An 18,527-nucleotide genomic window follows, 5' to 3' on the forward strand; every position below is an offset into this window, starting at 1 on the left:
ACATCACATCATCACTAACATCATCACTAACATCATCACTAACATCATCATCATCACAACCCGTACCACCACGACCAGCTGGACCGAATATTCAGTGTCATGGGATTTCCTGCAGGTAGTAACATCATCACTAACATCATCATCATCATCACATCATCACCATCACAACCCGTACCACCACGACCAGCTGGACCGCATCTTCAGTGTCATGGGATTCCCTGCAGGTAGTAACATCATCATCACTAACATCATCATCATCATCACTAACATCATCATCATCACTAACATCATCATCACCACCACCACAACCCGTACCACCACGACCAGCTGGACCGAATATTCAGTGTCATGGGATTCCCTGCTGGTAGTAACATCATCACTAACATCATCACATCATCATCACCACATCATCACCACCACAACCCGTACCACCACGACCAGCTGGACCGCATCTTCAGTGTCATGGGGTTTCCTGCAGGTAGTAACATCATCACTAACATCATCATCATCACTAACATCATCATCACCACATCACCACCACAACCCGTACCACCACGACCAGCTGGACCGCATCTTCAGTGTCATGGGCTTTCCTGCAGGTAACATCACCATCACTAACATCATCATCATCATCATCACTAACATCATCACTAACATCATCACTAACATCATCATTACTAACATCACCAACATCACCACCACAACCCGTACCACCACGACCAGCTGGACCGCATCTTCAGTGTCATGGGATTTCCTGCTGGTAGTAACATCATCACTAACATCATCACCACCACCACCACAACCCGTACCACCACGACCAGCTGGACCGAATATTCAGTGTCATGGGATTTCCTGCAGGTAGTAACATCATCACTAACATCATCACCACCACCACCACAACCCGTACCACCACGACCAGCTGGACCGAATATTCAGTGTCATGGGCTTTCCTGCAGGTAGTAACATCATCATCACTAACATCATCATCATCACCACCACAACCCGTACCACCACGACCAGCTGGACCGAATATTCAGTGTCATGGGCTTTCCTGCAGGTAACATCATCATCACTAACATCACCATCATCACTAACATCATCACCACATCACCACCACCACAACCCGTACCACCACGACCAGCTGGACCGCATCTTCAGTGTCATGGGCTTTCCTGCAGGTAACATCATCATCACTAACATCACCATCATCACTAACATCACCACCACAACCCGTACCACCACGACCAGCTGGACCGCATCTTCAGTGTCATGGGCTTTCCTGCTGGTAACATCATCACTAACATCATCACATCATCATCATCATCACTAACATCATCACATCATCACTAACATCATCATCACTAACAACATCATCAACATCACCACATCACCACCACCACAACCCGTACCACCACGACCAGCTGGACCGAATATTCAGTGTCATGGGGTTTCCTGCTGGTAACATCATCACTAACATCATCATCATCACTAACATCATCATCATCATCACATCATCACATCATCACTAACATCACCACCACCACAACCCGTACCACCACGACCAGCTGGACCGAATATTCAGTGTCATGGGGTTTCCTGCAGGTAGTAACATCATCACTAACATCATCACCACCACAACCCGTACCACCACGACCAGCTGGACCGAATATTCAGTGTCATGGGATTTCCTGCAGGTAGTAACATCATCATCACTAACATCATCATCACATCATCACCACCACAACCCGTACCACCACGACCAGCTGGACCACATCTTCAGTGTCATGGGGTTTCCTGCAGGTAGTAACATCATCACTAACATCATCACATCATCACCACCACAACCCGTACCACCACGACCAGCTGGACCGCATCTTCAGTGTCATGGGATTTCCTGCTGGTAGTAGCATCATCACTAACATCATCACCACCACCACAACCCGTACCACCACGAACAGCTGGACCGCATCTTCAGTGTCATGGGATTTCCTGCTGGTAGCCACATCATCACTAACATCACCATCATCATCACTAACATCACCACCACAACCCGTACCACCACGACCAGCTGGACCGAATATTCAGTGTCATGGGCTTTCCTGCTGGTAACATCATCACTAACATCATCACATCATCACTAACATCATCATCATCACATCATCACTAACATCACATCATCACCACCACAACCCGTACCACCACGACCAGCTGGACCGCATATTCAGTGTCATGGGCTTTCCTGCTGGTAACATCATCATCACTAACACCATCATCATCATCACCACATCATCAACATCACAACCCGTACCACCACGACCAGCTAGACCGAATATTCAGTGTCATGGGCTTTCCTGCAGGTAACATCATCATCATCACATCATCACATCACCACATCATCACCACCACAACCCGTACCACCACGACCAGCTGGACCGCATCTTCAGTGTCATGGGATTTCCTGCAGGTAGTAACATCATCATCATCACATCAACATCACCACATCACATCATCACCACCACAACCCGTACCACCACGACCAGCTGGACCGCATCTTCAGTGTCATGGGCTTTCCTGCAGGTAGTAACATCATCATCACTAACATCATCATCATCACTAACATCAACATCACCACATCACCACCACCACAACCCGTACCACCACGACCAGCTGGACCGAATATTCAGTGTCATGGGATTTCCTGCAGGTAGTAACATCATCACTAACATCATCATCATCACTAACATCAACATCACCACATCACCACCACCACAACCCGTACCACCACGACCAGCTGGACCGAATATTCAGTGTCATGGGCTTTCCTGCAGGTAGTAACATCATCACTAACATCACCACATCACCACCACAACCCGTACCACCACGACCAGCTGGACCGAATATTCAGTGTCATGGGCTTTCCTGCAGGTAGTAACATCATCACTAACATCACCACATCACCACCACAACCCGTACCACCACGACCAGCTGGACCGCATCTTCAGTGTCATGGGCTTTCCTGCAGGTAGTAGCATCAACATCACAACCCGTACCACCACGACCAGCTGGACCGCATCTTCAGTGTCATGGGATTTCCTGCAGGTAACATCATCATCACTAACATCATCACTAACATCATCACAACATCACCACATCACCACCACCACAACCCGTACCACCACGACCAGCTGGACCGAATATTCAGTGTCATGGGATTTCCTGCTGGTAACATCATCACTAACATCATCACCACATCACCACCACAACCCGTACCACCACGACCAGCTGGACCGCATCTTCAGTGTCATGGGCTTTCCTGCAGGTAGCCACATCATCACTAACATCATCATCACATCATCACCACCACAACCCGTACCACCACGACCAGCTGGACCGAATATTCAGTGTCATGGGCTTTCCTGCAGGTAGTAGCATCATCATCACTAACATCATCATCACATCATCACCACCACAACCCGTACCACCACGACCAGCTGGACCGAATATTCAGTGTCATGGGCTTTCCTGCAGGTAGTAGCATCATCATCACTAACATCATCATCACATCATCACCACCACAACCCGTACCACCACGACCAGCTGGACCGCATCTTCAGTGTCATGGGCTTTCCTGCAGGTAGTAGCATCATCATCACTAACATCATCACATCATCACCACCACAACCCGTACCACCACGACCAGCTGGACCGAATATTCAGTGTCATGGGATTCCCTGCAGGTAGTAGCATCATCATCACTAACATCATCATCACATCATCACCACCACAACCCGTACCACCACGACCAGCTGGACCGAATATTCAGTGTCATGGGGTTTCCTGCAGGTAGTAACATCATCACTAACATCATCATCACTAACATCATCATCATCATCATCACATCATCACTAACATCATCATCATCATTAACATCATCATCAACATCACCACATCACCACCATCACAACCCGTACCACCACGACCAGCTGGACCGCATCTTCAGTGTCATGGAATTTCCTGCAGGTAGTAACATCATCACTAACATCATCATCACTAACATCATCATCATCATCATCATCACATCATCACTAACATCATCATCATCATTAACATCATCATCAACATCACCACATCACCACCATCACAACCCGTACCACCACGACCAGCTGGACCGAATATTCAGTGTCATGGGATTTCCTGCAGGTAGTAACATCATCATCACTAACATCATCATCATCATCACATCATCACTAACATCATCATCATCATTAACATCATCATCAACATCACCACATCACCACCATCACAACCCGTACCACCACGACCAGCTGGACCGAATATTCAGTGTCATGGGATTTCCTGCAGGTAGTAACATCATCATCACTAACATCATCATCATCATCATCACATCATCACTAACATCATCATCATCATTAACATCATCATCAACATCACCACATCACCACCATCACAACCCGTACCACCACGACCAGCTGGACCGCATCTTCAGTGTCATGGGATTTCCTGCAGGTAGTAGCATCATCACTAACATCATCACTAACATCATCACAACCCGTACCACCACGACCAGCTGGACCGCATCTTCAGTGTCATGGGATTTCCTGCAGGTAGTAACATCATCATCATCACATCATCATCACCACCATCACAACCCGTACCACCACGACCAGCTGGACCGCATCTTCAGTGTCATGGGATTTCCTGCAGGTAATAGCATCATCACTAACATCATCACTAACATCATCACAACCCGTACCACCACGACCAGCTGGACCGCATCTTCAGTGTCATGGGATTTCCTGCAGGTAGTAGCATCATCACTAACATCACCACATCACCACCACCACAACCCGTACCACCACGACCAGCTGGACCGCATCTTCAGTGTCATGGGCTTTCCTGCAGGTAACATCATCACTAACATCATCACATCATCACTAACATCACATCACCATCACCACCACAACCCGTACCACCACGACCAGCTGGACCGCATCTTCAGTGTCATGGGATTTCCTGCTGGTAGTAACATCATCATCACTAACACCATCACCACCACAACCCGTACCACCACGACCAGCTGGACCGCATCTTCAGTGTCATGGGATTTCCTGCAGGTAGTAGCATCATCACTAACATCATCACTAACATCATCACAACCCGTACCACCACGACCAGCTGGACCGCATCTTCAGTGTCATGGGATTTCCTGCAGGTAGTAGCATCATCACTAACATCACCACATCACCACCACCACAACCCGTACCACCACGACCAGCTGGACCGCATCTTCAGTGTCATGGGCTTTCCTGCAGGTAACATCATCACTAACATCATCACATCATCACTAACATCACATCACCATCACCACCACAACCCGTACCACCACGACCAGCTGGACCGAATATTCAGTGTCATGGGCTTTCCTGCAGGTAACATCATCATCACTAACATCATCACTAACATCATCATCACATCATCACCACCACAACCCGTACCACCACGACCAGCTGGACCGCATCTTCAGTGTCATGGGCTTTCCTGCAGGTAGTAACATCATCATCATCACTAACATCATCACTAACATCACCATCATCACCACATCATCACCACCACAACCCGTACCACCACGACCAGCTGGACCGCATCTTCAGTGTCATGGGCTTTCCTGCAGGTAACATCATCACTAACATCATCACATCATCACTAACATCACATCACCATCACCACCACAACCCGTACCACCACGACCAGCTGGACCGAATATTCAGTGTCATGGGCTTTCCTGCAGGTAACATCATCATCACTAACATCATCACTAACATCATCATCACATCATCACCACCACAACCCGTACCACCACGACCAGCTGGACCGCATCTTCAGTGTCATGGGCTTTCCTGCAGGTAGTAACATCATCATCATCACTAACATCATCACTAACATCACCATCATCACCACATCATCACCACCACAACCCGTACCACCACGACCAGCTGGACCGCATCTTCAGTGTCATGGGCTTTCCTGCAGGTAACATCATCACTAACATCATCACATCATCACTAACATCACATCACCATCACCACCACAACCCGTACCACCACGACCAGCTGGACCGAATATTCAGTGTCATGGGCTTTCCTGCAGGTAACATCATCATCACTAACATCATCACTAACATCATCATCACATCATCACCACCACAACCCGTACCACCACGACCAGCTGGACCGCATCTTCAGTGTCATGGGCTTTCCTGCAGGTAGTAACATCATCATCATCACTAACATCATCACTAACATCACCATCATCACCACATCATCACCACCACAACCCGTACCACCACGACCAGCTGGACCGCATCTTCAGTGTCATGGGCTTTCCTGCAGGTAGTAGCATCACCACCACAACCCGTACCACCACGACCAGCTGGACCGCATATTCAGTGTCATGGGCTTTCCTGCTGGTAACATCATCATCATCACTAACATCACCATCACCACATCACCACCACCACAACCCGTACCACCACGACCAGCTGGACCGCATTTTCAGTGTCATGGGCTTTCCTGCTGGTAGCCACATCATCATCATCACATCATCATCACTAACATCATCACTAACATCATCATCACCATCACCACCACAACCCGTACCACCACGACCAGCTGGACCGCATATTCAGTGTCATGGGCTTTCCTGCTGGTAGTAACATCATCATCATCATCACTAACATCATCATCACTAACATCATCATCACTAACATCATCACCACAACCCGTACCACCACGACCAGCTGGACCGAATATTCAGTGTCATGGGCTTTCCTGCAGGTAACATCATCATCACTAACATCATCATCATCATCACTAACATCATCACATCATCACTAACATCATCACCACTACAACCCGTACCACCACGACCAGCTGGACCGCATATTCAGTGTCATGGGCTTTCCTGCTGGTAGTAACATCATCATCACTAACATCATCACATCATCATCACATCACCATCATCACATCATCACTAACATCATCACCACCACAACCCGTACCACCACGACCAGCTGGACCGCATATTCAGTGTCATGGGCTTTCCTGCTGGTAACATCATCATCATCACTAACATCACCATCACCACATCACCACCACCACAACCCGTACCACCACGACCAGCTGGACCGCATTTTCAGTGTCATGGGCTTTCCTGCTGGTAGCCACATCATCATCATCACATCATCATCACTAACATCATCACTAACATCATCATCACCATCACCACCACAACCCGTACCACCACGACCAGCTGGACCGCATTTTCAGTGTCATGGGCTTTCCTGCTGGTAGCCACATCATCATCACTAACATCATCATCATCATCAACATCATCACTAACATCACATCATCACCACCATCACAACCCGTACCACCACGACCAGCTGGACCGCATATTCAGTGTCATGGGCTTTCCTGCTGGTAGTAACATCATCACTAACATCATCATCATCATCACTAACATCATCACTAACATCATCATCATCACTAACATCACATCATCACCACCACAACCCGTACCACCACGACCAGCTGGACCGCATTTTCAGTGTCATGGGCTTTCCTGCTGGTAGTAACATCATCATCACTAACATCATCATCAACATCATCACTAACATCACATCATCACCACCATCACAACCCGTACCACCACGACCAGCTGGACCGCATATTCAGTGTCATGGGATTTCCTGCTGGTAACATCATCATCACTAACATCATCATCACTAACATCATCACTAACATCATCATCACTAACATCATCACCATCATCACAACCCGTACCACCACGACCAGCTGGACCGCATATTCAGTGTCATGGGCTTTCCTGCTGGTAACATCATCATCACTAACATCATCATCACTAACATCATCACCATCATCACAACCCGTACCACCACGACCAGCTGGACCGCATATTCAGTGTCATGGGCTTTCCTGCTGGTACCATCATCATCACTAACATCACCATCATCACCACATCATCACTAACATCATCATCACATCATCACCATCACCACATCACCATCACCACCACAACCCGTACCACCACGACCAGCTGGACCGCATATTCAGTGTCATGGGCTTTCCTGCTGGTAACATCATCACTAACATCATCAACATCACCACATCATCATCACCACCACAACCCGTACCACCACGACCAGCTGGACCGAATATTCAGTGTCATGGGCTTTCCTGCTGGTAGTAACATCATCATCATCACATCATCACTAACATCATCACAACATCACCACATCACCACCACCACAACCCGTACCACCACGACCAGCTGGACCGCATATTCAGTGTCATGGGCTTTCCTGCTGGTACCATCATCATCACTAACATCACCATCATCACCACATCATCACTAACATCATCATCACATCATCACCATCACCACATCACCATCACCACCACAACCCGTACCACCACGACCAGCTGGACCGCATATTCAGTGTCATGGGCTTTCCTGCTGGTAACATCATCACTAACATCATCAACATCACCACATCATCATCACCACCACAACCCGTACCACCACGACCAGCTGGACCGAATATTCAGTGTCATGGGCTTTCCTGCTGGTAGTAACATCATCATCATCATCACATCATCACTAACATCATCACTAACATCATCACATCACCACCACCATCACAACCCGTACCACCACGACCAGCTGGACCGAATATTCAGTGTCATGGGATTTCCTGCTGGTAGTAACATCATCATCATCACATCATCACTAACATCATCACTAACATCATCACATCACCACCACCATCACAACCCGTACCACCACGACCAGCTGGACCGAATATTCAGTGTCATGGGATTTCCTGCTGGTAGTAACATCATCATCATCACATCATCACTAACATCATCACTAACATCATCACATCACCACCACCATCACAACCCGTACCACCACGACCAGCTGGACCGAATATTCAGTGTCATGGGATTTCCTGCTGGTAGTAACATCATCATCATCACATCATCACTAACATCATCACTAACATCATCACATCACCACCACCACCACAACCCGTACCACCACGACCAGCTGGACCGAATATTCAGTGTCATGGGATTTCCTGCTGGTAGTAACATCATCATCATCACATCATCACTAACATCATCACTAACATCATCACATCACCACCACCATCACAACCCGTACCACCACGACCAGCTGGACCGAATATTCAGTGTCATGGGATTTCCTGCTGGTAGTAACATCATCATCATCACATCATCACTAACATCATCACTAACATCATCACATCACCACCACCATCACAACCCGTACCACCACGACCAGCTGGACCGAATATTCAGTGTCATGGGCTTTCCTGCTGGTAGTAACATCATCATCATCACATCATCACTAACATCATCACTAACATCATCACATCACCACCACCATCACAACCCGTACCACCACGACCAGCTGGACCGAATATTCAGTGTCATGGGATTTCCTGCTGGTAGTAACATCATCATCATCACATCATCACTAACATCATCACTAACATCATCACATCACCACCACCATCACAACCCGTACCACCACGACCAGCTGGACCGAATATTCAGTGTCATGGGCTTTCCTGCTGGTAACATCATCACTAACATCATCATCACACCATCATCATCATCACTATCATCACATCATCACCACCACCACAACCCGTACCACCACGACCAGCTGGACCGCATATTCAGTGTCATGGGCTTTCCTGCTGGTACCATCATCATCACTAACATCACCATCATCACCACATCACCACCACAACCCGTACCACCACGACCAGCTGGACCGCATATTCAGTGTCATGGGCTTTCCTGCTGGTACCATCATCATCACTAACATCACCATCATCACCACATCACCACCACAACCCGTACCACCACGACCAGCTGGACCGCATATTCAGTGTCATGGGCTTTCCTGCTGGTAGCCACATCATCACTAACATCATCATCATCAACATCATCACATCACCACCACAACCCGTACCACCACGACCAGCTGGACCGCATATTCAGTGTCATGGGCTTTCCTGCTGGTAGTAGCATCATCATCACTAACATCATCATCATCAACATCATCACATCATCATCAACATCACATCATCACCACCACCACAACCCGTACCACCACGACCAGCTGGACCGAATATTCAGTGTCATGAGCTTTCCTGCAGGTAGTAACATCATCACTAACATCATCACATCATCATCAACATCACATCATCACCACCACCACAACCCGTACCACCACGACCAGCTGGACCGAATATTCAGTGTCATGGGCTTTCCTGCAGGTAACATCATCACTAACATCATCATCATCACTAACATCATCATCACATCACCACCACCATCACAACCCGTACCACCACGACCAGCTGGACCGCATATTCAGTGTCATGGGCTTTCCTGCAGGTAGTAACATCATCACTAACATCATCACATCATCATCAACATCACATCATCACCACCACCACAACCCGTACCACCACGACCAGCTGGACCGAATATTCAGTGTCATGGGCTTTCCTGCAGGTAACATCATCACTAACATCATCATCATCACTAACATCATCATCACATCACCACCACCATCACAACCCGTACCACCACGACCAGCTGGACCGAATATTCAGTGTCATGGGCTTTCCTGCTGGTAACATCATCATCATCACTAACATCATCATCATTACAACCCGTACCACCACGACCAGCTGGACCGCATATTCAGTGTCATGGGCTTTCCTGCAGGTAACATCATCATCATCACTAACATCATCACATCATCATCATCACATCACCACCACAACCCGTACCACCACGACCAGCTGGACCGCATATTCAGTGTCATGGGCTTTCCTGCTGGTACCATCATCAACATCACATCATCACAACATCACTAACATCATCAACATCATCACCACATCACCACCACCACAACCCGTACCACCACGACCAGCTGGACCGCATATTCAGTGTCATGGGCTTTCCTGCTGGTACCATCATCAACATCACATCATCACAACATCACTAACATCATCAACATCATCACCACATCACCACCACCACAACCCGTACCACCACGACCAGCTGGACCGAATATTCAGTGTCATGGGCTTTCCTGCAGGTAACATCATCATTACTAACAACATCATCACCATCAACATCATCACTAACATCAACATCACATCATCACCACCACCACAACCCGTACCACCACGACCAGCTGGACCGCATTTTCAGTGTCATGGGCTTTCCTGCTGGTAGTAACATCATCATCATCATCACATCACCACCACCATCACAACCCGTACCACCACGACCAGCTGGACCGCATATTCAGTGTCATGGGCTTTCCTGCTGGTAGTAACATCATCACTAACACCATCACATCATCATCACCACATCATCACCACCACATCATCACCACCACAACCCGTACCACCACGACCAGCTGGACCGCATATTCAGTGTCATGGGCTTTCCTGCAGGTAACATCATCATCACATCATCACCATCATCACCATCATCACATCACCATCAACATCACTAACATCACCATCACAACCCGTACCACCACGACCAGCTGGACCGCATTTTCAGTGTCATGGGCTTTCCTGCTGGTACCATCATCATCATCATCACATCATCACCAACATCACCATCATCACATCATCACATCATCACTAACACCATCATCATCATCACATCATCATCATCACAACCCGTACCACCACGACCAGCTGGACCGCATTTTCAGTGTCATGGGCTTTCCTGCAGGTAACATCATCATCACTAACATCACATCATCATTAACATCATCACCATCATCATCATCACTAACATCATCACATCATCATCACTAACATCACATCACCACCACCATCACAACCCGTACCACCACGACCAGCTGGACCGCATATTCAGTGTCATGGGCTTTCCTGCAGGTAACATCATCACTAACATCATCATCATCATCACCATCAACACATCATCACTAACACCATCACCATCATCACTAACATCTTCACATCACCACCACCACAACCCGTACCACCACGACCAGCTGGACAGCATATTCAGTGTCATGGGCTTTCCTGCAGGTAACATCATCATCACTAACATCATCATCATCATCATCACATCATCATCAACATCACCACATCATCACCATCACAACCCGTACCACCACGACCAGCTGGACCACATTTTCAGTGTCATGGGCTTTCCTGCAGGTAACATCATCACTAACATCATCATCATCATCACTAACATCATCACCACATCATCACCACCACAACCCGTACCACCACGACCAGCTGGACCGCATTTTCAGTGTCATGGGCTTTCCTGCAGGTAGTAACATCATCATCACTAACATCATCATCATCAACATCACTAACATCATCACATCATCACTAACATCACCATCAACATCATCATCATCACCACCACAACCCGTACCACCACGACCAGCTGGACCGCATATTCAGTGTCATGGGCTTTCCTGCAGGTAGTAACATCATCATCACTAACATCATCACATCATCACTAACATCATCATCAACATCACCACATCATCACCACCACAACCCGTACCACCACGACCAGCTGGACCGCATTTTCAGTGTCATGGGCTTTCCTGCAGGTAACATCATCACCATCACATCATCACTAACATCATCACATCATCATCACTAACATCATCATCACCACCACCACAACCCGTACCACCATGACCAGCTGGACCGCATTTTCAGTGTCATGGGCTTTCCTGCAGGTAACATCATCACTAACACATCATCACATCATCATCAACATCATCATTACTAACATCATCACATCACCATCACCACCACAACCCGTACCACCACGACCAGCTGGACTGCATATTCAGTGTCATGGGCTTTCCTGCAGGTAGTAACATCATCACTAACATCATCATCATCATCACATCATCATTACTAACATCATCACATCATCACTAACATCATCACATCATCACTAACATCATCATCACAACCCGTAACACCACGACCAGCTGGACCGCATTTTCAGTGTCATGGGCTTTCCTGCAGGTAACATCATCATCACTAACATCATCATCATCATCACTAACATCATCATCATCACTAACATCATCAACATCACCACATCACCACCACAACCCGTACCACCACGACCAGCTAGACCGCATATTCAGTGTCATGGGATTTCCTGCAGGTAACATCATCACTAACATCATCATCACCATCATCACAACATCATCACAACCCGTACCACCACGACCAGCTGGACCGCATTTTCAGTGTCATGGGCTTTCCTGCAGCTAACAACATCATCACTAACATCATCATTAACAACATCACCACATCATCACCACCACAACCCGTACCACCACGACCAGCTGGACCGCATATTCAGTGTCATGGGCTTTCCTGCAGGTAGTAGCATCATCACTAACATCATCATCACATCACATCATCACTAACATCATCATCACCACCATCACAACCCCTACCACCACGACCAGCTGGACCGCATATTCAGTGTCATGGGCTTTCCTGCAGGTAACATCATCACTAACATCATCACCACATCATCACATCATCATCACTAACATCACATCATCACTAACATCATCACATCATCACTAACATCATCATCACAACCCGTACCACCACGACCAGCTGGACCGCATATTCAGTGTCATGGGCTTTCCTGCAGGTAGTAACATCATCATCATCACTAACATCATCACTAACATCACCATCATCACCACATCATCACCACCACAACCCGTACCACCACGACCAGCTGGACCGCATCTTCAGTGTCATGGGCTTTCCTGCTGGTAGTAACATCATCACTAACATCATCACTAACATCATCATCACTAACATCATCACATCACATCATCACCATCATCACTAACATCATCACTAACATCATCACCATAATCATCACTAACATCATCAACATCACTAACATCACCACATCACCACCACCACAACCCGTACCACCACGACCAGCTGGACCGCATATTCAGTGTCATGGGCTTTCCTGCTGGTAACATCATCACTAACATCATCATCATCACTAACATCATCACTAACATCATCAACATCATCATCACCATCATCATCATCACCACCACAACCCGTACCACCACGACCAGCTGGACCGCATATTTAGTGTCATGGGCTTTCCTGCAGGTAACATCATCACTAACATCATCATCATCACATCATCATCATCACATCATCACATCAACATCATCATCATCACAACATCACCGTCATCATCAACATCATCATCATCACCAACATCACCATCATCAACATCATCACATCACCACCATCACAACCCGTACCACCACGACCAGCTGGACCGCATATTCAGTGTCATGGGCTTTCCTGCAGGTAACATCATCACTAACATCATCATCATCATCACATCATCATCACTAACATCATCATCACCACCACCACAACCCGTACCACCATGACCAGCTGGACCGCATTTTCAGTGTCATGGGCTTTCCTGCAGGTAACATCATCACTAACACATCATCACATCATCATCAACATCATCATTACTAACATCATCACATCACCATCACCACCACAACCCGTACCACCACGACCAGCTGGACCGCATATTCAGTGTCATGGGCTTTCCTGCAGGTAGTAACATCATCACTAACATCATCATCACATCATCATTACTAACATCATCACATCATCACTAACATCATCACATCATCACTAACATCATCATCACAACCCGTACCACCACGACCAGCTGGACCGCATATTCAGTGTCATGGGCTTTCCTGCAGGTAGTAACATCATCACTAACATCATCATCATCACATCATCATTACTAACATCATCACATCATCACTAACATCATCACATCATCACTAACATCATCATCACAACCCGTACCACCACGACCAGCTGGACCGCATTTTCAGTGTCATGGGCTTTCCTGCAGGTAGCCACATCATCACTAACATCATCAACATCATCACATCATCATCACCACCACAACCCATACCACCACGACCAGCTGGACCGCATATTCAGTGTCATGGGCTTTCCTGCAGGTAACATCGTCACTAACATCACCATCACTAACATCATCATCATCACTATCATCATCATCATCACCACATCACCACCATCACAACCCGTACCACCACGACCAGCTGGACCGCATTTTCAGTGTCATGGGCTTTCCTGCAGGTAACATCATCATCACTAACATCATCATCATCATCACTAACATCATCATCATCACTAACATCATCAACATCACCACATCACCACCACAACCCGTACCACCACGACCAGCTAGACCGCATATTCAGTGTCATGGGCTTTCCTGCAGGTAACATCATCACTAACATCATCATCACCATCATCTCCATCATCACAACATCATCACAACCCGTACCACCACGACCAGCTGGACCGCATTTTCAGTGTCATGGGCTTTCCTGCAGCTAACAACATCATCACTAACATCATCATTAACAACATCACCACATCATCACCACCACAACCCGTACCACCACGACCAGCTGGACCGCATATTCAGTATCATGGGCTTTCCTGCAGGTAGTAGCATCATCACTAACATCATCATCACATCACATCATCACTAACATCATCATCACCACCATCACAACCCCTACCACCACGACCAGCTGGACCGCATATTCAGTGTCATGGGCTTTCCTGCAGGTAACATCATCATCACATCATCATCACTAACATCATCACATCATCACTAACATCATCACATCATCACTAACATCATCATCACAACCCGTACCACCACGACCAGCTGGACCGCATATTCAGTGTCATGGGTTTTCCTGCAGGTAACATCATCACTAACATCATCACTAACATCATCATCACTAACATCATCACATCATCATCACATCACATCATCACCATCATCACTAACATCATCACTAACATCATCACCATCATCATCACTAACATCATCAACATCACCACATCATCATCACCACCACCACAACCCGTACCACCACGACCAGCTGGACCGCATTTTCAGTGTCATGGGCTTTCCTGCAGGTAGTAGCATCATCACTAACATCATCATCATCACCATCATCATCATCACATCACCATCATCACAACATCACCATCATCACTAACATCATCACCACCACAACCCGTACCACCACGACCAGCTGGACTGCATATTCAGTGTCATGGGCTTTCCTGCTGGTACCATCATCATCACTAACATCATCATCATCACTAACATCATCACTAACATCATCATCACATTATCACCATCACCACATCATCACCACCACCACAACCCCTACCACCACGACCAGCTGGACCGAATATTCAGTGTCATGGGCTTTCCTGCTGGTAACATCATCACTAACATCATCATCACCACATCATCACCACCATCATCACATCATCACTAACATCATCATCATCACTATCATCACTAACATCATCATCATCACCAACATCACCATCATCACATCATCACCACCATCACAACCCGTACCACCACGACCAGCTGGACCGCATATTCAGTGTCATGGGCTTTCCTGCAGGTACCATCATCACTAACATCATCATCACTAACATCATCATCACATCATAATCATCATCATCATCACATCATCATCATCATCACATCATCATCATCATCATCACATCATCACCATCACAACCCGTACCACCACGACCAGCTGGACCGCATATTCAGTGTCATGGGCTTTCCTGCTGGTAACATCATCATCACTAACATCATCACTAACATCATCATCAACATCACCACATCACCACCACCATCACAACCCGTACCACCACGACCAGCTGGACCACATATTCAGTGTCATGGGCTTTCCTGCAGGTAACATCATCAACATCACCACATCATCATCAACATCATCACTAACATCATCATCACTAACATCATCACCACATCATCACCATCACAACCCGTACCACCACGACCAGCTGGACAGCATATTCAGTGTCATGGGCTTTCCTGCAGGTAACATCATCACTAACATCATCATCATCATCACTAACATCATCACCACATCATCACCACCACAACCCGTACCACCACGACCAGCTGGACCGCATTTTCAGTGTCATGGGCTTTCCTGCAGGTAGTAACATCATCATCACTAACATCATCATCATCAACATCACTAACATCATCACATCATCACTAACATCACCATCAACATCATCATCATCACCACCACAACCCGTACCACCACGACCAGCTGGACCGCATATTCAGTGTCATGGGCTTTCCTGCAGGTAGTAACATCATCATCACTAACATCATCACATCATCACTAACATCATCATCAACATCACCACATCATCACCACCACAACCCGTACCACCACGACCAGCTGGACCGCATTTTCAGTGTCATGGGCTTTCCTGCAGGTAACATCATCACCATCACATCATCACTAACATCATCACATCATCATCACTAACATCATCATCACCACCACCACAACCCGTACCACCATGACCAGCTGGACCGCATTTTCAGTGTCATGGGCTTTCCTGCAGGTAACATCATCACTAACACATCATCACATCATCATCAACATCATCATTACTAACATCATCACATCACCATCACCACCACAACCCGTACCACCACGACCAGCTGGACCGCATATTCAGTGTCATGGGCTTTCCTGCAGGTAGTAACATCATCACTAACATCATCATCATCATCATCACATCATCATTACTAACATCATCACATCATCACTAACATCATCACATCATCACTAACATCATCATCACAACCCGTAACACCACGACCAGCTGGACCGCATTTTCAGTGTCATGGGCTTTCCTGCAGGTAACATCATCATCACTAACATCATCATCATCATCACTAACATCATCATCATCACTAACATCATCAACATCACCACATCACCACCACAACCCGTACCACCACGACCAGCTAGACCGCATATTCAGTGTCATGGGATTTCCTGCAGGTAACATCATCACTAACATCATCATCACCATCATCACAACATCATCACAACCCGTACCACCACGACCAGCTGGACCGCATTTTCAGTGTCATGGGCTTTCCTGCAGCTAACAACATCATCACTAACATCATCATTAACAACATCACCACATCATCACCACCACAACCCGTACCACCACGACCAGCTGGACCGCATATTCAGTGTCATGGGCTTTCCTGCAGGTAACATCATCACTAACATCATCACCACATCATCACATCATCATCACTAACATCACATCATCACTAACATCATCACATCATCACTAACATCATCATCACAACCCGTACCACCACGACCAGCTGGACCGCATA

At 47.0% G+C, this 18,527-nt stretch overlaps 1 protein-coding gene across 2 annotated transcripts in view; it reads left to right on the top strand.

The window, feature by feature from the left end:
- The window catches only part of LOC142922632 (cyclin-dependent kinase 8-like), a 59,181-nt gene that overhangs the window by 3,003 nt on the left and 37,651 nt on the right, over window positions 1-18,527 (top strand). Inside the window, exon 1 of one of the 2 annotated variants that reach the window (XM_076063453.1) lies at window positions 7,831-9,574. The exons of the other annotated variant lie outside the window; for it this stretch is intronic. Within the exon in view, the coding sequence (XP_075919568.1) occupies window positions 8,392-9,574 (1,183 nt within the window). The 5' untranslated portion in view covers window positions 7,831-8,391. Of the gene's footprint in view, window positions 1-7,830; window positions 9,575-18,527 lie in introns of those variants that run through there. 2 annotated transcript variants of the gene reach the window in all.

This window comes from Petromyzon marinus, unplaced genomic scaffold, assembly GCF_048934315.1.
Source record: "Petromyzon marinus isolate PM22_M1 ecotype Great Lakes invasive population unplaced genomic scaffold, UKy_Petmar_22M1.pri1.0 PM_Scaffold_125, whole genome shotgun sequence".
NCBI classification, from domain to species: domain Eukaryota; kingdom Metazoa; phylum Chordata; class Hyperoartia; order Petromyzontiformes; family Petromyzontidae; genus Petromyzon; species Petromyzon marinus.